This window comes from Pelophylax lessonae, assembly GCF_965119305.1.
Source record: "Pelophylax lessonae genome assembly, chromosome: 4".
NCBI classification, from domain to species: Eukaryota; Metazoa; Chordata; class Amphibia; order Anura; family Ranidae; genus Pelophylax; species Pelophylax lessonae.
Window position 1 is genome coordinate 512,566,247 of NC_138771.1, and position 22,006 is coordinate 512,588,252.

Consider the following 22,006-nt stretch of genomic DNA (forward strand, 5'->3'; position numbering starts at 1 on the left):
GGTTTTAGTTCAGTATACCAGCAATTGTAGGTATTTTTTTTTTTTTTTTACTTCCTCAGGCACAGCTTTTATTGTGACTTTTAAGGCCTGTGTGGGTTTGCTTTTGCTTGCTTTAAGCAGGTTTTGTATCCCAAACCTTTAAAGCGGTTGTAAAAAAAACCTGCAAGACAAAGGCATAATGAGCTAGTATGCATCGCATACTAGCTCATTATGTATTACTTACCTTAGAACGAAGCCCCGAAACGGACACCCGGACACCGCTGTGGGAGCTGACATGATCCCTCTGCGTCTCTTCCGGGTTCGGCGGCTCCGGCGCTGTGATTGGCCGGAGCCGCGATGACGTCACTCCCGCGCATGCGCGCGGGAGTCATTTTCTGGCAAGGGAAGCTGAAGGTTCGCCAGGCCTTCAGAGCGCATGCGCGCTCGAGTGAGCGGCTGCATGCAGTGCAAATATCTCCTAAACCGTGCCGGTATAGGAGATATTAATTGTACCTACAGGTAACTACAAGTAAGCCTTATTATAGGCTTACCTGTAGTTAAAAGTGTCAAAAAGCGGTATACTACCGCTTTAAGAATGTAAAACCCACTTGAAAACGGTCCAATACAGGCCAGAGGGCGGTCAAATGTACCTGTCAATTAATTTCGAATGAGCTCAGAAGTGTCTCAAATTGATGTTAAATCGACAAAACCAAAAAATCCATTGGCCCAAATTTTGGCTACAGGGACAATTTAAAGTGGAGTTCCACCCTAAAATACAACTTTGCGCCATCTTCTTCCTCTGTCACCTGTAAAACAATTGGATAATCGAACATTTTTTTTTCTTTACTTACCTTGTTTTAGAAGAAAATATACTCACCTTACTTCCTGTTCCTCTCTCTTCGGCCGTGGCCTGCGCCATCACTTCCTGCTTGCATTGATTCCCGGGAGCTGAGCGTCATCGCTCCCAGGGATCAATGCGCCTGCAACGGCCCCACGTGCACTGGCATGCCCAGAAGCTGTGCAGGAATGACGTGCCTGCACCGGACATGACGAGCGGGGCCGGTGCAGGGCATTCTGGGACGAAGAGGACACAGAAGAGGATGCCATAGAGGACGCGCTGGCTTCAGCTGCCCACACCTGAGATGGCAGCGCTGGAGAAGAACTTTTCAAGGTAAGTATTTCTTCTTAAAAGGTAAGTGCGACCTGGGACAGTTCAGAGGCTATCCATTGTGGAATGCACTAGCCCTGACTGTCCCAGGGGTATTTTTATATTAAAAAAAAAAAAAAAAAAAAAAAAAAAAAAAAAAACTTTGAGGGTGGAACTCCGCTTTAAAATAGTCTTATGTGTAAAGCTCAGAGTGCACCTGCAATAAAGACGAGGTGCTTTATTTATACATTTTCAGATAAATATGGAAGATGTGCAACACAGAAAAGTGTCCCCGAAAGTTTGGCTACAATCCAATTTCCAGCAAGCTTACCTGAAGACACCCTTATAACTCTTTACTCCCGCCCGCCGTCATTTTACTATATGCCGGGCGGGATCCCATCTCGTTCTGGGATGACGTCATAAAAGAAGAAAGCTCTATTTGTGTGAAAAAAAAAAAAAATGATAAAAATTTTATTTGGGTACAGTGTTGAATGACCGCGCAATTGTCATTCAAAAAGTGTGACTGCGCTGAAAGCTGAAGAGGGTAAAAAAATGCCCTGTATTAAAGCAGTTAAAAGACCCCGTTAAAACTCACAATAGTCTGTTTCCTAAATCAGTAGGCCAGATTTTTTTTCTCAGTCAAACTTTAGCTTATGTTCAGCCAGTCTAAACGTTATTTTTTATTAAATGTAGCCATGTATGTTCATATCTGGAAGCAGTCATTTTGTCAGCAGTCACAATATGGTTGGAATATCCGCCATTAAAACGAGTTAGGTAAAGACAACCTCTGCTCACCTGAGACAGTGTCTTAGAGAGGAGCTCTTTCCTCTCCTGCAGCCGTCGCTGTCTCTGTTGCAATACGGTTGGATCTTTGGGGCTGGGCACACCAAGAGCACTCTGCACGCTCTTCACCTCCTTGGGTAGGCTAAGCACCTCCTTAGTTTTCTGAGCCTTGAAGTAAGAAAAGCATCATTATTGAATACTGATCAGATGATATAGTAACAGATTCCTTCCCTTTTCTTCTAGAAATGTCTTCAGATTCCCATTTGACCATACAGGGGTTAGCTAGACTAGGGGCAAATTTGGTCCCCATCGCCACATCTCTTCAAAATGTAGTAGCCCCCTCCCGGGAACAAAAATAATTCCTTGACATGCTCAAGTATGGAAGATTATATAGAACAATCCAAGATTCTACTGAAGAGATTCCTTGTTAAGTGTTGTAGTAGAGAGAAGTTAGAAAAAAACAGAGAAAGTCATCAGGGACTACCTGGAAGGAGCCAAGAAAAAGTACCAAAATTAAAAAAACTATTACATTAGGAAAATACTTTTTACTTTGTGAATATAAAACAAATTGAAGAGATTGTTGGGAATTTTTGGCCCATCATAAAAAAGGATAGGATTTTGGGAATCACTCATTCTAGAAATACCTCGATTTATATATAGGAGGGAACCAAATTTAAAGTGAAGACTGGTAAAGCATGTCATGCTTCAACCTTGTAAAAAATCTGCACAAATATTTTATCTTAACAGTTTTTCCCCATGCAGGAAGTGTAACATGTGTAAAACCATTGGGATACAAACTAAGAATTGTGGAACTTAAAACTGAAAAGTACAGGGAAGACCTACCACATTATGAGTTTTATCAGTTGTAGTATTCCTTTTGTTACCCATTTGCTGGAGTGCCCATGCGGCCTTTAGTATGTAGGTCGGACTACCAGAAAATTGCAGGTGAGACTTCGTGAACACATCCAAAAAACATAAGGGCCTAAAGAGTCACAATCTTTCCAAGCATTTTAGTGTATGCCATAATAGAAACATGTCTAAACTGAATTTTTGTGGCATAGATACAGTGAACAAACACTGGAGAGGACCGCACAAAAAAAAAAAAAAAAAAAAAATCTAAAAAATTTCCCAAAATTATTTCCCAAAATTTGACTCTAGCTATAGGAGTTAAACTCTAACCCTTTTAATTCTTTCTTTTTTGGAAAAAACTTATGTGAGGAGGTTTCAAGGACTGAAGAATTTGATGACGACAGAAATTGGAGTGATACATGATATACAGTTTGTGGCTTTGTGAACAATATAGACAAAGTGGAGTGAACAAGGCACGAGACCCTATTGGTTTTGAACAAATGCTGTCACGTGCACGTGAACACAATATTAGAGAATACGTTCTATGGTTAAAAAGTGGTACAACATATGGGTTTCTCATTTTGGGGACACACGTGAGGATGTATGAACGCAAGCAATAAGGAAGACCCGAAGATATAGTGGAGCTAAAGCTTTGCTGGAGCCATTTATTTTGATATGAATCTGGTAAGAGGTTTGGAACACTGAACATATAAAAAGGAAGCACAGCGCTGTTGGATGATTTGAGAGACTGATTTCGAGGAGTGACTTCTATATTTATATAGTGCCGGATTTTTGTAAGATCTTACCATAAAATCTTTTTCTCTGATGTCCATCGACAGACACAGCCTCATCTCTATGAACTGTGTGGGTTATGCTGCCACCTACAGGAGTAGTCTAGGCAGTACGTTAGTACAAAACTTTTAACATATACACGCCCACAGGGCTGTCCCTCCAGGCATAACCCCCACTGCCATAGCCCAGCACATCAGTTTAGTTGCAAGCAGTGAAGACAAACAATTCCCATTCAGGAGCAGGTGCTGTGTCTGGCGATGGACATCAGAGAAAAAGATTTTTACGTTAAGATCTTACAAAAATCCTATTTTCTCTATCGTCCATCGACAGACGCAGCCTCATCTCCATGAGCTGTGTGGGATGTCCCAAAAGCAGTATAGGCATGAGGGGTAGGAAAAACACAACCAGACAGTAACGTCAACTCCAAAAGGCTAAACCTAGCCAACCGGGCAACATGGAGCTCAACCAAACAACAGGAGCTCACCCAGGTAAAAGACCCCTAAGAGAACAAAAAAAAAATTCTCTTCTGAAACAGCAGCCTGCAAAACCTTGCAGCCATAAGAGGCATTCGAAGATGCCAACAAATCCACCTTGTAAAATTTGATAAAGCTGCGCATAGACGACCAAGTCGCTGCCTTACAAACTTGTACAACAGAGGCCCGACGGCGAAAAGCCCAAGAGGCACTCAGCATTCTAGTAGAATGCGCCATCATCACAGGGAAAGGAGGAACCTGATCCTTGAGTGAATAAGCCTGAACAACCGTCTGCCTGATCCATATGGAAATGGTAACAGCCGACGCAGCCAAACCTTTGCGAGGACCGTCCGGAAGGACAAAGAGTCCGACTACCTGAAGGATTCAGTAACCATCAGATAAACCCTTATCGCCCGAACCACTTTCAGAGAGTGCAAGGCAACTTCTATGGGATGCTTAGGACAAAAAGGCAACACAATGTCCTCACTCAGGTGAAAATCAGACACCACCTTGGGAAGAAAAGACGGATTAGGGAGGGGCACCACTTTATCCCTGTGGACCACCAAATAAGGCGGACAGGACAGCGCCGCCAACTCAAGAGACTGCGAGCAGAAGTGATAGCCACTAGGAAGGCAACCTTCTGTGACAAAGAAAGCAGAGAAATCGCCCTAATATTCTCAAAAGGAGGCTTTTGAAGAACAGACAAAACCAGATTAAGATCCCACGGCGGTAACGGGGATCTCTGTGGAGGAGCCAGATGACGCACCCCCTGAATCAAAGTGGGAATCAAACTATTAGTAGCCAACGGACGTTGGAAGTAAATAGCCAAGGCTGACACCTCGCCCTTGATAGTGCCAAACACCAAGCGCTGCTCAACCCCTTTTTGTAAAAAGGCCAAAACCCTAGCTATAGAGAACAAGCAAGGGTGCAGCTGCAGCGATTCACACCATGAAATGCACTCTTTCCAAATTCGATGATAGATCTTCCTAGATGTCGACTTCCTGGCCTTCAAAGGGGTAGGAATCACCAAATCAGAGAGACCACTATCCCTCAACACCTTGCTTTCAACAGCCAAGCTGTTAAAGCCAGCGACCGTGAAGCAGGATGGAAGATCGGTCCTTGAGATAGTAGATCTTCCCGCCGAGGAAGACACCATGGAAGATCCACGAAAATTTTTAGTTCAGTTTTGTGTACCAGGACCGCTGAGGCCAGTCTGGTGTCACCAGAATGACCGGAATGCCTTCCATCACCACCCAGCGAAGAAACCTCGGCATGAAAACGAGTGGAAGGCAGGCATAGATCAGGCGATACAAGGAGCCACCAGAGCTTCTGAACAACTGACATCTCAGGCAATCCACCTGCCAAATCTCCACACCTGGGATGTGGACTGCGGAGAGAGCCAGAACATTTGTGTTCCGCTCACACTCGGCCACCTCCTTGGCTGCCAGGGCACTCCTGGTGCCCCCTTGATGATTGATGTTAGCCACGGCCGTGGCATTGTCCGACTGAACCCGAACCAGAGAGCCACGTAGCCGACTCGTCCAGTGAAGCAGGCAGAGCTTGATCGCTCTCAGCTCCAGATTATTGATAAGCAAGGAAGACTCTTCCGTTGTCAAAGTCCCCTGGGCACAGAGCTTCCCCAGCACTCCACCCCAGCCTGACAGGCTGGCGTCCATGGTGACCACCATCCAAAACACTGGCAGGAAGGACTTGCCTTGGCACAGGACAGGTGACTGGAGCCACCAAGAGAGCCGACTTTGTTAGATAGTTCAACCGAATCTTCAGGTCCAATGACCGAGGATCTCCGTTTCATTTTGACAGAATCTCTTTCTGCAACAGTCTCGTGTGAGACTGAGCAAACGGGACCACTTCGAAGGTCAAGACCATCAGACCCAGGGCCCTCATGCAAGCTCGCAATGAGGGCTGATTGGTCTCCATCAGCAACTGGACTGCCCTATGCAACTTTTGAAGCTTGTCCAAGGGAAGGAAGACCCTCGTCAGAGCAGAGTCGAGGATCAGCCCCAGATAAGTGACCCGCACGGACGGTGTCAGGGCAGAATTGTTGAAATTGATCGTCCACCCGAATTCTTGAAGGGTCCGAATGGTGATGAAGACGGAGACGTTGTCCAGCAGATCCAAATGGGAGACTGCTCGCAACAGGAGATCGTCCAGATATTCCACAATTAAGATACCTCGTCGACGCAACAAAGCCAGCACAGGGGCTAGGACCTTGGTAAACACTCTAGGAGCCGAGGCGAGACCAAAGGGTAATGCCAAAAATTAAAAGTGCTCCTCTGCCATCGCAAAGCGGAGGAATCGCTGAGGTCACTCGAATATGGGGACATGGAGATGCGCATCTTTGAGATCGGAAGCCAGAAAATCCCTGATTCAAAGATGCCACAAACGACCGAATGGACTCCATTCGAAACTTCTGCACCCGCACAAAGCGGTTCAGAGCCTTGAGGTCCAGGATTGGACGCACTTTGCCCTCCTTTCTGGGCACTGTGAACAGGTTTGAATAGAAACATTGAGAGCGTTCCTATGGAGGAACCGGCACAATCACCCCTTGAGCCAGGAGATCTCGCACAGCCTCCCGCAGATCCTTCAAACGCTCCGGAGACAGGTGAAGATTTGACTGAAAGAACCTGTCCCCTGGCCGGGACCAGAATTCGATCTTGTACCTGGATCAAATCAGTTTGTGAACCCAATCGTCCTGAATGAAGAAGTCCAGGGTTCCTGAAAGAAGCACAGACGTCCCCCCACCCCTGAGATGGGTGAGGGCGCCCCTTAATGCTGAAGAGGACTTGACAGCAGCACTGGACTGACCGGCCTTGGGCTTGCCCCAATGCTTCTTAGCTCCCCCAGAAGTTCTGAACGGCTTACCTTTTTCTTGTGCCCCGGAGGCACGAAAAAAACGTTTATGCCAGAAAAGGAGGGACCCCGCTTAGTACGAGGTGTCTTACCCTTGGAGAATTGAGGAAGAAGAGTACTCTTCCCGCCATTCAGGCCCTTGATCAACTCATCCAATAAATCGCCAAAAAAACGTTCTCCCAGAAAGGGGAGATCAGCTAGGGCTTGGGAAAGTCATTGCCATTACCTGGAAGACCAGAAAAACATCTTCTGTGCTGCAACTAGCTGAAGTAAAATTGCGTTGATGTAACGTCTGTGTCTTGTTGGAGAGTTAAGCTGCCTGTGGATGGTGCCAAGCTAGCCAGTGACAATACTGTCCGGATAGACTGGATCCAAAGAGGTATGTCAATGCAACATTTAAAGTGGAAAGTTTAAAGTAGAATCAATTTTAAAGTGGAAATTAAATTTATTTAGTAAATATAAACTGCTAAATCCCTTTTCTCATCAGCAGTATATAGCAGACTTGTGACTTTTTACTCTCGCCTATGAGACTGCAGGACCCCTGACCCTCTGTCTGGACAGAGCTGATTACATGCACCCTACCAAGAAAAAAAAAAAAAACTCTCTAGCAATACACAACACTGAGCGAGCATGTGCAGAGTTCCCCCAAGGCTCTGTGCCATCAAGGAGATGGATTGGGGACCGTAGAATTAGGGGAGGATTAGAGAAGAGAGGATCAAACAGCCTTTTTAAACAATGCTCAGGATTAAACCGTTAGGTTCCGTAGCGAGTACAACAAGCATGCTTTACTGCATATACAGATTGATTTTACTGTTATGGGTTTAGTAACACTTTAACCACTTCCCATCCAAACATTCCTGTATGTCCTTGGACAGGAAGGGTGATATTGCAGTCATCGCTGCAGCAATGATCGAGGTATCATTCTTTAGAGCCAGCGATTCTGTACAAAGTAAAAAAGAGCAAAAACAAAATGCAGATTTTTAAGTGTATGAGAGAAATATCAGAATTAGCCCAGATTTGAGGTGGTTAAAACAGAACACTAACCACTAAATGTTATCGTAAATGTTTACTACTGGTGACTGTAGGTTACCTTAGCCTGCTCCCTAGTTCTTGCAGAAAAAAAATAACTACCCACGAGTCCATCAAAAACATTACGGTTCTCAAACGGCTGGCCCAGCAGTATTTAGATCTGCAATCTTACCTGATTGTTTGCTGGCTCCTTCTTGAGTGGCAAAGCAGTGGAACTCTGCGTTGGTGAGGATATGGAAGCAGGCAGAGGCCTGGAAGGGACAGCTTTTTTACTCTGCGGGAGCAAGGAAGAGAGGAATCCAGAGGACTTTTGTGACTGGACCGTTGATCCAGCATGCCTTTGACTTGATACCATGTTACTATGAAAGATAAAAAAAATAGACCAAACCCTTTATGAAGCATATGCGGCTTCCTGCGATTAATATGCTAGTCATGTAGAACTGGTGTCTAGGGTTTATTTCCTTGCATAGATGCTTTTTTTATAGTTTGTATAGTACTTTTTCAGGAGGACTTCAGTTTCCTTTCCTGATCAAAACAAGCAAGCAGGTAAACTTAAAGTGGTTGTAAACTATCACATTGGAAAACAACCTATTAAGTTTGAAATAGAAATGAAAGGCAAAACGTGTATAGATCGGTAAAAAAAAAAAAAAAATAATATTATATATATATATATATATATATATATATATATATATATATATATATATATATATATATATATATATATATATATATATATATATGTCTTCCCCCCCCCCTTTTTTTATTTTTATAAGTGTTCACCTTCCCTCTGTTCTCAGCTGCATAGAAACTGGGGGAGGAGAAGCAACAAGACACGGAGCTTCCCAGTGGAAAGCTGTGCAGGGATGGTGTGTCAAGACAAGTCCCCCGGCATAGCTCCCTACATAGCTAGAGAATTGACCACGGTGTGTTCGGTTTAGTGTGGTCAGTTTTTAAAAAGGAATGCAGAGGGACTGGCAGGAACACAAGGGATTTCACATAAAGGAAGCATACAAAGAACAGGATACATTTTCATAGAAGTACATGGTACAGCAGGGCAAATATCAGGAATATAAAATGTTGGGGTAACAAATGCTTTAAATCTAAACTAGGTCTTGTTTTTGTGTGTGTTCTTGCATCTACTGAGGTCAGTGCCCTATGTACACTGTTAGGCACAGAAGAATTACTTAATACTAAACTAGATGAATAGGCTTAACCTTTAAATAAACCTGGATCTCATCAGTACTTCACTTACAGTTCAGAGTCCCCCAGCCGATCCATGTTGGAGACATAATGAGGCAGCTTGTGATGCACTATCGGGCCATCGTCCTCTTCTTTTCTCAGTCTGTGAGCCTCCGCCTGAAGAGCAAAGATCTAAAAAACAAACAGAAACCGAATTCAAAAACACACAATTCCTTTTTTATACAGTCAATTAAAAGAAAACTTCCCAAAATTCACAAAAAGCATCCTTCCTTGTTAGCTGTCATTTCCTTTGAGATGGGTTGCCTGGGACACAGAAATCTCCAGTCAAAAGAGTAATCAAAAAGGTCCTGGTCCACAAGAGTCTGCAGAAGTAATGAGCTTGTTACCATTTGCTTCAGTTAGCTGTAAGCCATCACGCAAAAGTCATTCTGTGAAGTGTGCTTGAGTGGCTGGAGTGGAGGCATCAGACTCTTTAGCCCTACCACACTCCATAAGTTCTCAGTTTTGCAGCAAGCAATGCAGAGTAACACAGTATTGGAATGGAGAGTGTCCTGTACTGTATTCCAATACATGGAATTTACAGGCAAGTAAAAATTCCTTTTATCTTAATCATACAGTACAGGACACAGGGTTTTATATTTATAGACCCTGGAACATTCACTTGCAATAAGGGCAGGCAACAACTAGACAAAGAGAACTGTGCCAGCAGGCCCAACAATGACAAGGGTCAACATATACAGCTTCGAGAACCTTGCATTCAAAAGCTGCATCTGCAAAATACTGGATGTTCACCTGGTAGAACTCTGAAAAGGTATGAACAGAGGAAGAACAGGTGGTGGCCTTACAAAGCTGGGTAACAGGCTTGATGTTAGAATGCCTAGAAAACCCCCAAAAATCTGGTGTAGTGGGCACATAATGGTGCAGAGGAAGCCTTGTCATTTAAAAAGTGTAAGCTCTGGCGATGAGTTATCTTATCCATCCAATGTTGGTAAGTTTTAAAGCAAGATGTCACGTGCAAGGTTTTGAAGGTAGGACAAATAGTCCTTCCTGATAGTGACCTCAAATTACAGGATCTAACTGTTTGTCCCCCCTTACTGCCCCTAAACACACAGATCACCTTTCCAGTGCTGTCCCTGGCTACAACTTCACTCGCCTCACGTCTGGCTTTTAACTCCTGTGAGGAGTAAGCAGGGCATGACATACCACTGCTGTGTATGTCACACAAAGCTTGGCAAAGGACCCAACAGGAACACACATGCACAAGTGCCTCCTTAGCACCCAGCTTGCTAAAGAAGACAACTGAAGTAGGGGAGGAGCCTACAATGCCAGCAGGGACCGATAGAAGGAGGAGGAAATCAACAATTCTGTGCAATATTATAGCACAAAGCAGGTAGCAGTTACTTTTTTTTCTCACAAGGAAGCACAGGGGTGATGCAAGGGAGGATTGATCCGAGATACACCCTGAAGGCTAGTATAAGAGTGTCTGGAGTCCCCTATCTCTGACATTCCAGGTTGAAGATGTCGGGATAAAGGGCCTATTCTCCTTGGTCCAGGTGGTGAATGCTAAGTTAATTTGTTTTCCAATTGTCCACTCATGAGATGAGAACAGAGATCGATGGACAGTTTCTCTGTCCAGAAGATATTCTGGCTTGCTTCCTTCAAGGCTGCATGACACCTGGTCCCCCCTGGCAACTGGTGTAGGCGACAGCGATGGCAGTGTCTGACTACACTTTGATTGGGCGTTTCAGACAAAGGGAGGTCCAGTGGTGAGAAGCCATCCTTATCTCTTTGAGCTCAAAGATGTGGATGGGGAGCTTGACTTCCTCTGGTGACTAAGTTTCCTAAACTGTGAGGGATTGGAACACTTCTACTGAGTCAAAGAGACTGGCATTGGTTATTACTTTCCAGTGATATGGGAGAAACAACTTACTCCTTGTCAAGGCTGGGTAAAAATCCACCCAGCTAGGGAATTTCTTCCCTGGCTGGATAGGAGCATAGAAAGGTTAAAGAGACGGAGCATACTTCTTCCATTCCAACAAGATTTTGTGTTGAAGAGGTCTTGAATGAAATCTGGGTTAATCAAACAAGGTTCAAAAGGAGGACATCATGAAGCCTAGAACTCTCATGGGAGAATCTCAGAGAGGGGCATCTCTAATCTCAAGTCTTAAAGAGTGACGTCTGTCAGAAAACGCAATTTGTTTTCTGGAAGGAAGACTTTTGCTTGGGCTGTGCTCAGAATTAGGCCCAAGTATTCCAAACTAAGAGAAGTTTGGAGAGCAGATTTTTGAAAGTGGATTACCTAACCAAAAGCCTAAAGCATCCAACTGGTCCTGTGGACATATGCAGATAGCTGAAAAGGTAGACAAATCCTTCAGGACTAGATAGTCTAGATAACCCGTGACCTGGGTGCCCTGAGTTCTTAAAAAGGCAAGAAGAGGTGCAAGGAGCTTTGTGAAAATCCTGGGAACAGAGGAAAGGCCAAAAGGCAGTGCAACAAACTAGAAATACTAATAAGTGCAGAAAGCACTGATGGGGTTTAGGTGGAGGATAAATGGGAATATGCAGACCGGCATACGATAGGATGAATAACCCTGTTGGGTTGTTGTAATCTGTGAGCAGATTTGAATAGAATCCTTTGAACCTTCCCTGTAGAGGTACTGGTACAACTACTCCCTGGGAAAAGAGACAATTTAGATTGTCCAGCAAATCTGACTGTCCTTGGGTAGATTTTAGTTAGCTTAAAAAAAGGAAACGGGGAGGAGGCATAGTTTGGAACTATTTTGTATTCTTTCGAAACTGTGACTGGGAAAGGTGCAGGCACATTAACCCTTCTGCAGCAGGAACCATTAGCATTTCCTGAACTAATGCAAAGCTTTCTCTGATTAGATGAGGTGGGTTGGTGATGTCATGTTCTTCACCTCTTACAATCTGAGAATGCTTTGCCTTCATTCAGAAAATGCAAAGCATTCTCTGAATGGTGCCTGTGCAGAGTAGCCAATTTCCTGCTTTCAGCAAGTAGAGGTGCAGCCACTTGGCACAGGACCCGGAAGCAAGTGGAGAGGATTGAAGTAGTGATGACTACTTTAATAATTTGCAGTTTCCTGGGGTATCAGCCAGGTATGATATATGCACAATTACATCTGCTCAAGCTGGACCAATGTAATTAGGTATAATAGTCCCATGCACTGAATTATTCTGTCACTCAGCAAGCCAAGCAAATAAGGTAGCTGCTGGTGTCCCATACCCATCAGATTGCCCCCAGAGTATTCAGAGACAGGTAAAGCGCTAAGGCCTCTTAGCTCTCAGTGGCTCTAGGCCTGGAAAGCACTCTGTGGCTACCTTGGTACCAGCTCCTTATGTGGAACCCAGTGCCAGTCCAGCAGGATCTGGACTTGGCATTCCAAAAACCAGGCTTAGGATGGTCAAGCCAGATCCAATCAAAAACACCAACTCTAACAGAGAATGTCTTGATTGAAAAATAAAAAAAAAGGGATGCTAGCAAAATTAGGTTCGACTTCTCAACAGAGCTAGAGAAAAGTCATCCTTTCCCCCAGGACATTAGCAAAAAACTGAAATATGCTGGTAGGAGGGGTTATGCTGGGCTTGCCTACATTTTTACACAAGAAGTATAACTCAAAAGGTTAAAGACTTCCTGTCTCTCTCGATGAACTCTAAGAAAAGATTTTACAGCAAAATACAAATAAATGGATTTTTGTAAAATCTTACCGTAAAATCCTTTTCTCTTAGCTCATTGACAGACGTAGTCCTCGGTGATACACCACCTTCGGGTTATGTTGCCTCCACAGGAGCAGGACTAGACAGGAAATTAAAAAGCTCTGGCCACACCCCAGGGGCAGTCCCAGAGGGTATATCCTCTCTCTCTCTGCCTCAGCAAATCAGTTATATGAAAAAGCAGTCTTTAGAGATTTTAACCCAACTCAAAAAAACAGAGGGGCGGGGACTACGTCTGTCAATGAGCTAAGAGAAAAGGATTTTACGGTAAGATTTTACAAAAATCCATTTTTCTCTAGCGCTCATTGACAGACGTAGTCCTCGGTGATACACCACCTTCGGGAAGGCCCAACCGGTGCCAACTAGAAGTTTACAATGCTCATCCTTAATGATGAGACTCAACAAAAAAAAGAGAAAACAAATTTTTTTTTTTTTTTTTCAAACAGAAAAAAACCCTCGAGGTAGACCACCGGTCTCCTCAAATTGCGGCCTGCAAAACCTTGCGGCCAAATGAGGCATCCGCCGATGCCATCACATCAATTTTATAGAATTTTGTAAAGGTATGTACTGACGACCAGGTGGCCGCCTTACATACCTGGACCACTGACGCCTGATGGCGAAAGGCCCAGGAAGTACTGAGCGCTCGAGTGGAGTGCGCCCTAACAGGGAACGGAGGACTCTGACCCTTAATAGAATAAGCCTGTACCACCGTTTGTCTAATCCATTTGGCAATGGTCGCGGCAGATGCAGGCAAACCCTTTCTGGGGCCATCCGTGATCACAAAAGTGAATCCGTCTTACGGAATGATTCCGTAGCTTTCAGGTATACCCTGATTGCCCGAACCACATCTAAGGAATGCAACGCATGTTCCCGATGATGCTTGGGCTGAGGACACAAGGAAGGTAGTAAAATATCTTCATTCAGATGAAAATCTGAAACCACCTTGGGAAGAAAAGATGGCTTAGGATGAAGTACTACCTTATCCCTATGAATCACTAGGTATGGGGACTGGCATGATAATGCAGCCAGTTCTGACACCCTGCGAGCAGAAGTAATAGCCACCAAGAAGGCCACTTTCTGGGATAAAGTAAGCAAGGGAATCTCCCTGATGTTTTCAAAAGGAGGTTTCTGTAGAACCGACAAAACCAAATTAAGATCCCAAGGCGGTAAGGGCGCGCGGACTGGAGGAGCCAGGTGCCGCACCCCCTGGATGAAATTCCGCACCAAGGATTTGGTAGCTAAAGGCTTCTGAAAGAAGATTGCTAATGCTGAAACTTGACCCTTGATGGTGCTCAAGGCTAGCTTCTGCTCAACCCCTTGTTGCAAAAAGGCCAATATTCGAGACACCGAATAGGTACGTGGAGGAAATCCTAAAGATTCACACCACGCAATATAAGTTTTCCATGTGTGATAATAGACTTTGCTGGAAGTCGCTTTCCTTGCTTTAATAAGGGTAGGAATGACTGAAGCTGACAAACCTCTGTCCTTCAGTACTTGGGTCTCAATGGCCAGGCCATTAAACCCAGCGACTGTAAAGCATGATGGTAAATTGGTCCTTGAGACCACAGACACTCCCTGAGACGAAGTTCCCACGGAACGTCTACGACTAACATGTCCAAGTCGGCCAGGCCGGCTTGAGGAGGCCAGCCTAGAATTTCTAGGACCACTGGCGCTGATTGGATCTGAACCAGGCGTCCCTAGAGGTATCTGGCCCCGACCATCCGAGAAAGTCTGGTCGTTTTCTGTTCCCACACATTTATCAGATACCTGATAGTTATCAGGAAAGGTGATCTTTTCTGGTTGAACCTCAGGGACCGAAGTCACCCGGACTAGAGGCTACTTGGCCTATCTGGTCAACCAGATCCGATTCCTGTGAGGTATCGGGACTAATCTTAGGAAAAGGTAAAGGAAAAGATCTATTCAGGGAACGGTAATTACCGCTTCCTGTAGTACTTAAATGTTGGAAGGGAAGAATCGCACCGGTAGTAGTGGTTGATGCTCGATCTAATGTCCTGAATACCGGTGAAAACGTCCCCCCACCCTGAAAACGGGTGGGGGCGCACCTTCAGGCTGTGTACTCCTTTGCTTCGGGTTTGGCTGGGTTGGTCCTTTGCTTGTCCGACCAGCCCTTCTTGAACCCTCCTGGAGGAGTCTTGCCTTTCCTGCTAGTACCAGCCGGGCGCCCTTTATGGGCGGTAAAGAAAGGTCCTCGCTTGTTGCGAGGTCCCTTAGCTTTAGCAGCCTGTGGCAAAAAAGTGCTCTTGCCCCCAGTGGCATCCTTAATGATTTCATCTAGGTTGGCCCCAAATAGACGATTCCCCTGAAAGGGGAGATTTGTCAAGGTCCTCTTGGAACCTAGGTCAGCTGACCAGCATTTTAACCACAGCACACGTCTGAGGATCACCGCTGTCTTAGATGCATGCCCTAATAAGGGAGTAGTGTCCAAGGCTGCGTCACAGATAAACTGTAGCCCTTGTATAATCTGTTCCATCAAATCAGATGTCTCCTGGGGAATATCTTTTCCCCTAAGATCTTGGCGTACCATTTTCGCCCATTCCGTAAGTGTCTGGGAAACTAGACCAATAACAATTACTGGTCTAAAAGCTGACCCTATCAGAGAGAAGATGGTGCGGGACTCTGCTTCCATCTTTCGATCCACCGGATCCTTAAAGGACGAAGTGTCCTCCACTGGAATAACCGTGGCTTTATTCAGCCTGGAAATAGGCGGATCCACGACTGGTGGTACCGTCCATTTCTTAATGATGGATTCCTCAAACGGATAGCGTCTAGCAATACGCTTGGAAATAGTAAAGGTACGTTTAGAATGCTCCCATTCTCCTTTAATCTGATTACCGAAACATTTAGGTACAGGAAAAGCCTTCATCGTCTTGATGGGCTTATTAGTACCAAAAGGAATCTCTGTTTCAGTTGCCTCTGCCGGTAAAGCCTCAAGTTTTAAGGTTTCCTGCACTGCCACAACTAGTGCGTCCACCAATGCTTCTTCCTGAATATTAGCAGGAGAAGAAGCGTCCTCCTCACTGTCTGAGGGGGCTTTACCTGGGATAACAGCCCTTGCAGAGGAACCTGCAACTGCCGTGACCACCTCTGAATCTGAGTCAGAGGTGTCAGATGGTATAGGGGTAGGCGGGGGTCGCTTCCTTGACCCCCGTCCCTGACAGGCCGCCTCCACCCGAGCCACCATAGACTCCAAAATTGCTGTAAATGACACTATACTCTGTGCACCGGCGGGTCCCGTGGCCCCCTCGAGGGAAACAGGTGGGGGAATATGTGTGGCAGGGTCCATGATAACTCCAGTTACTTCCTGGATAATATAATTCAAAAATAAAACTTTTTCTTTTTTTTTTTTTTTCGACCCCCAGCGCCACAAAAGCCCCTTAGTGTTACCTGCTAGGGATCCCTATCGATCGAGAGAGAGAGAGATAGACCCCCAGGCTCACCACTTGATGCTCAGAGTTTAACTGCAACAGGTTACAGCGCTGTCTTAACAAACAGGAAGTCTTTTGGCTGGCTGCCCAGGAAGAAAAGGAGGTGGCTCCGCCCCTCTGTACGCCTTCCGGCGCCTCCCCCAAGCTCCACGAGGTTTTTGGATCACCTCAAACATGGCCGCCCCCATGCTGGAGACACGAGGCTACGCCAAAATGGCGGCTCGTGCGATCCAGCAAAAAAAATGGCGGCGGCCCGTACTGAATAGCGGTGTGCTGCAGGGCACACAACACTCTCACTGCATGGGGATATGGCGTGGTTGGCGGTACCGGCCCTGACGGACCGCATGGCCGTTCGGGAGGCCTGCTAATAGCTGGAGATCTGATTAGGAAGGCAGTCTACATGTCCGTGGCTTCTGACTGGTAGGTAGTTTATTCTTAACCCATAAGATTCCCAGAATGCCACAGATTACATCTTTAAAACATGTATACAATTAGATTGTTAGCTCCCAAACCAAGCCTCCTGGCTTTTTGCACACATAAAATCACACTCAAAGTAGGAGGATCTGTGTCATGTTGTAGGATAGAAAGGGACTCTATCTTACCATACAGAGAAGGGGCCCGCGTTCACCACAAAACCCGTCAGGGGGAAAGGGGGAACATACTACTCACCATACCGGAACCAGGCGGGCACCAACTCCTGACAGTACCCCTCTCCACCGGGGCGGGAGGGCTGTCGACCGATACGGACGCCGTGACTCATGGTCTTTGGCGTTTCAGCGAGATGTTTAACTCGCGTGGACAGTCCTTTAATGGGACTTTGTCGCGGCCGACCCAGCGCGGAGCTATGGCCTGCACGCGCTCGTAGGCTGAACTGGGGTGACCACCGGATCTCAACATCCAGCCCGTCGCCCAGTTCAGCTTTCTTGCTTGAAGATCTCACAGGAACACTGGAGAAAAAAGCTGTCTAAAAAAATCCTTTAAGAAAAAATTCTTGCCAGGACCCAAGATCCCAGCAAGGTATCTAGGTCCTTACTCCCAACTAGACAGAAAATAACTGATTTGCTGAGGCAGAGAGAGAGAGGATATACCCTCTGGGACTGCCCCTGGGGTGTGGCCAGAGCTTTTTAATTTCCTGTCTAGTCCTGCTCCTGTGGAGGCAACATAACCCGAAGGTGGTGTATCACCGAGGACTACGTCTGTCAATGAGCGCTAGAGAAATTCCTATTATTGGTAATGAACAATAGCACAAATTGCTTCGGAATAAAAATACTGTATATAAAAACGCAGAAACCTTCACAAATGCTTAAAACTGTCTGTTTGAGAGTAAAGAAAAAGAAAAAAGTGGATGCATAAAAAAGGTAATGGAAAAACAGCAATTTTTATAGATAGTCATTATTAGAAAGAATGATATTATTACTTCATCAGCTGTATAAGGACGTATTGCTTCCTTTTAGTACTTTGTGCGATATCAGGTCCCTAATAGGCTCTTTTATCAATACCTTCAATTACATCATGCCCTGCAGAGCCAATCTGTTCCTTTCCTATTAGGCTGGTTTCACACAGATGGTCCGATCACATTTGCCTGTCAGTTTTTCAGGTGGACCTGATGGGACCAGCCATTGTGCTTTATGTCAGTGGACGCCCGCTGGCATCCAATCTGATCCTGTCCACCAAATACAGATAGATAGGGGATCCATTCCCCATTCATCCGACGGTTTTTAACCTACATTGTTAGACAGGTTTATTCCGTTGGTTGGCAGACTGGTGGGTGAGTATATCAAACTAGGGGCTGGCTGTTTTCCATGCACCTCTTTTAGTCCCCTTTTTCTTCAGTTTTTTCATATACAAGGATGGAGACGCAAAGCATCACCTGCTTGTGCCTCATTTAAAGTCCCAAACTGCCTATATTTTTCCATGTAATCAGGGATTGAGATGCTGTGTCTTACAGGCTGGTGCCTCATTTAAAGTCCCATTTTGTCTTTACTACATCTACCAAAGGGATTGAGGTGCGTGCTTCTCAGCTAGTCATTTTTATTTTGCACCCTATTGCTATTTAACAGCCAATTACAGCTATGATACATTTAGACCAGTCATAGATGGGAGCCAGTTGGGGGAGGATCGGGCCACCTCCAGGCCCACCTGTTTCCCATCTATCCATTAGCAACCATGTGCTTCCACTGTGGAGACACTCAAATTTATTAGTGTTAGGACTGCAAGTTACACAGGGTGCCGTGAAGGGGCCTTGCAGCTTACACATGTGTTTGCAAATGCGTGTCAACTAAACCTCTGTTTTTAACCTACATTGTTAGACAGGTTTATTAGGTTGGTTGGCAGACTGGTGGGTGAGTATATGAAACTAGGGGCAGGCTGTTTTCCATGCACCTCTTTTAGTCCCCTTTTTCTTCAGTTTTTTTTCATCCGACGGATCAGATGACAGCCGGAAGAAAACAGGGCAGGCAGTCTATTTCCATCTGACAGCCCCAGAGAACAGCAGGGCTGTGTCTGTGTCTGCTCTGCATGTACTAACACCACAGGTACTCTTATTCACAGGCTGTGGCAATGCCCCAAACTTCACCGTTATTGGACATCCATTTTCCATATACTTAACAGTATCTGCTCTACACAGGTACAGTACAGCTGGACCCAAAAATAGCTATATTGGGTATTATTCCGGAGGATACACTTCCTGCAGAAGCTAGTTTGCTTTGAACTAGGGTCTTGTTTATAGCCCGTAAAATACTTCAGTATTGTCTCATGGCTATATCACCCATGCCCCCTGTTGTCTCTCAGGGGTAGGATGCAGTTTATTTGAACCTACTTAGAGAGGGTTGTTGCAAGAAGTATCATAAGACGTGGTCTCCATGGCTGTCCTCTGCTGAATCAACCCACACCTCCCCACTTGTAGATACAGATTTAAAGGGATAGGACGTTGCTCTACCTGTACTATAAGATACGTGGACCTTATATTTGTACTGGTACCTATATATTAATATTTGGTTCCCCATATGTGCATTAGTTCTTTAGTGGTGGGTTTCAGAATCTATCTCGCTTTGATATGTTTATCTGCTTTAATACTTTGTACTACACTGGACTGCACAATGTCCTCTTTTATACACTGGATGTATATCCTTTGTTATTTATCTTGTTATTTCTCTTGATTTTTATTTTTCTCTGATTGTGTGAAAAAAAACTGTGCTTGCTTTGAAAGTAAACCATGAAAAAATCTTTTTCAGTAAAAAAATACCCGATTTAGAAAAAAAAACAAAAAAAAAAAGAGTGTTGGCACCAGAAAAGGCAGCACAAGTGAATGAAAACGAGAGCAAAATTGAGAGCACATAAAAGCAAGTAAGATAGAAGACAATTTTTTTTATATTTATTTTGTAACTTCTATGAGTGACTTGTGAGAATAATTTTGGGGAAAAACCCAAATTTAGACAGACTTCTACATCAATAAGGTTTTGCTGTGAAGTGTTTTCAAGACTGGTGCCAACTAGACACCTGACACAAGGAATCCACTTAGTGAAATATTTCTAGATAAGTAAAGACTTAATTCCAATGTTTCAAGCATATACTGACCTTCTGCCTCAGTGCCTCATTCTCCTCCTGGATGTGTAGAATTCTCTGACACTCCATGTCAAAGCTGAGAATAGTTGGGACAGGTGCAGGCACAGTTAAGAAAAGTAAAATACAAGAATGAAGGGTTAGAAAGTCAGGAAAGTACAAGGCCTCTTTCACACGGTCGCACCACCCGACAGAGTCCGTTCTGCTCAGCGGGGGGATTGATCCGCCGATCCACGATGAGCAGGCGGATGACAGTGCGGAGACGGAGCTGTCAGATCCCCGCTGTCCTCTATGGGGAGATCGGATGAGAACGAACTGCCTGTCCATTCTCATCCGATCTGATCCTCCAGATGGATGAAAAATAGGGCTTCCATCCGTCCGAATTTCACAGACAGGATCGGAGAGCAGCAGGTGTCAGCGGACATGTCACCGCTGACATCCGCTGCCCCATAGGGATGCATGGAGCATCCGATCAGGTCCGCCTGAAAAACTGACAGGCAGATCGGATCGCCAGTGTGAAAGGGGCCTAAGAGGTTTAAGTTTTGGCTACTGATTATGCAAATTAGTGGGGGAGCTGCACACAGGTGGGTTTTATATTAATGATTAACCACTTTAATGAGTTATAAAGAGTGCTCTATGCAAACAGAGAAAAAAAAAAAAAATGAAATGTTTTACCTGCCAAAAGATATGCATTTCTATTTGACACACCATATTGCCAGGAGGGTAACATCACTATTCACTAATGAATCTTTAGGTGTGATTTTATTTTCCCCGATTACTGGACAGTCAACCCTGGTGATTTAAAGTTGGGTTCGCAGTCCAGTGCGTTTCGGTTTACCGGTTCAGGTGTGAGTCAGGGGCAAATTTTTCCCTGAATTCACACCTGAATCTGACCCAAAAACACATAGCAAGGAAGGGTTAAAACCAGAGTTAGATCTTTATCACGGTCTGTGTGCTTGTTTAAAAGCTTCTCCTTGTTTTCAGTACCATCAACAATACGGTCACAGAGGTACAATGTGAGGGCAAATCTCTCCAAACTGAACGGAATTCCCCCTCTAAGGCCCCTTTCAGACAGGCGATCCAATCAGGTCCGCCTGTCAGTTTTTCATGCGGACCTGATCTGATGGGTCCATTGAACCCTATGGACAAGCAAGATGTAAAACGGACTCTGTTTACACCCACCTACCTCCAAGTCCGATCCGGTCTGCTGAAAGAAATAAAATAAAAAGGGAATCTGTCTTCCTCCGTTTAAGCAGATTAGATCAGAGCAGATCAGAGGGCAGTCGGGTGTAAACAGACAGCAGAGTGTTTACAACCAGCCGCCCATAGAGCAGAGGATCCGCTCACAGATATAGGAACAGAACTCGCTCCATCTAAAAAGGGACATTTATCACCATTACAGGTGTCCCTATTGGAAAACCTGGATTACCTGTATCTATATTCTGTCTTAGGGACAATGGTCTCCAGGACAAAAAGGGGGTAAACCGCCCCAGTGGAAACACAGAATAATAAAACACCACCCCAGATAAAAAAAAAAAAAAAAAAAAAAAAAGAAGTTACGATAGAGTTCCACTTTAAATCATGAAATGTAACCTCTCATGACTTATCTTGCTTGTTAATTTCCTGACAAAAGGATATGCATGCACTGGAAGAGGACGCTCAGAAAATTGTGCAGCGATACAGTGAAGGTGTCCGCCCACTGCCGGGAAAAGTATGTGGAGAAGGTCGGATTGGCATCCGGTGCTGGAAGAAAAGGAAGAGCGAACCATTCTTTCCACTCAGCCTGGTTTTGCAGCTCTGGCGCTTGTTTTTGGAAGAACTCTTGTGCCTTGTCTGCCCGACTGTTCTGCAATGCAACCATAGCACAGAAATACAGTTACAGCGGTGCTTTATAGGATAAACATCACCATTACAGTCTGTTACTATGACTAACAAAAGTGTGCCTATTCCAGAACATGCAAGGTTAGGGATATTACAAATAATGCTCGAGTGTCTACCTGCTTGTTCTAAGTTGCATTCTAGAAAAGTGTGGTCCCAGGTACATATGTAAACAAGACTGCAAGAAAAAAAATTGAATGCTGCTTTTGGCACTGCAAAAAATCACTGACAGGGCCATCTGACTTCAGTTCTGAAGGCAGCAA

The 22,006-nt window shown here is 44.9% G+C and overlaps 1 protein-coding gene across 1 annotated transcript in view; it reads right to left on the reverse strand.

Annotated features, from left to right (window-relative positions):
• The window catches only part of WDR91 (WD repeat domain 91), a 57,305-nt gene that overhangs the window by 18,118 nt on the left and 17,181 nt on the right, over window positions 1–22,006 (reverse strand). The window contains exons 4-8 of the mRNA XM_082257179.1: window positions 21,504–21,711; window positions 19,881–19,963; window positions 9,179–9,297; window positions 8,096–8,282; window positions 1,922–2,077 (exon numbers count right to left, since the gene is read on the reverse strand). Coding sequence (XP_082113305.1) covers window positions 1,922–2,077; window positions 8,096–8,282; window positions 9,179–9,297; window positions 19,881–19,963; window positions 21,504–21,711 — 753 coding nt within the window. The remainder of the gene's footprint in view (window positions 1–1,921; window positions 2,078–8,095; window positions 8,283–9,178; window positions 9,298–19,880; window positions 19,964–21,503; window positions 21,712–22,006) is intronic.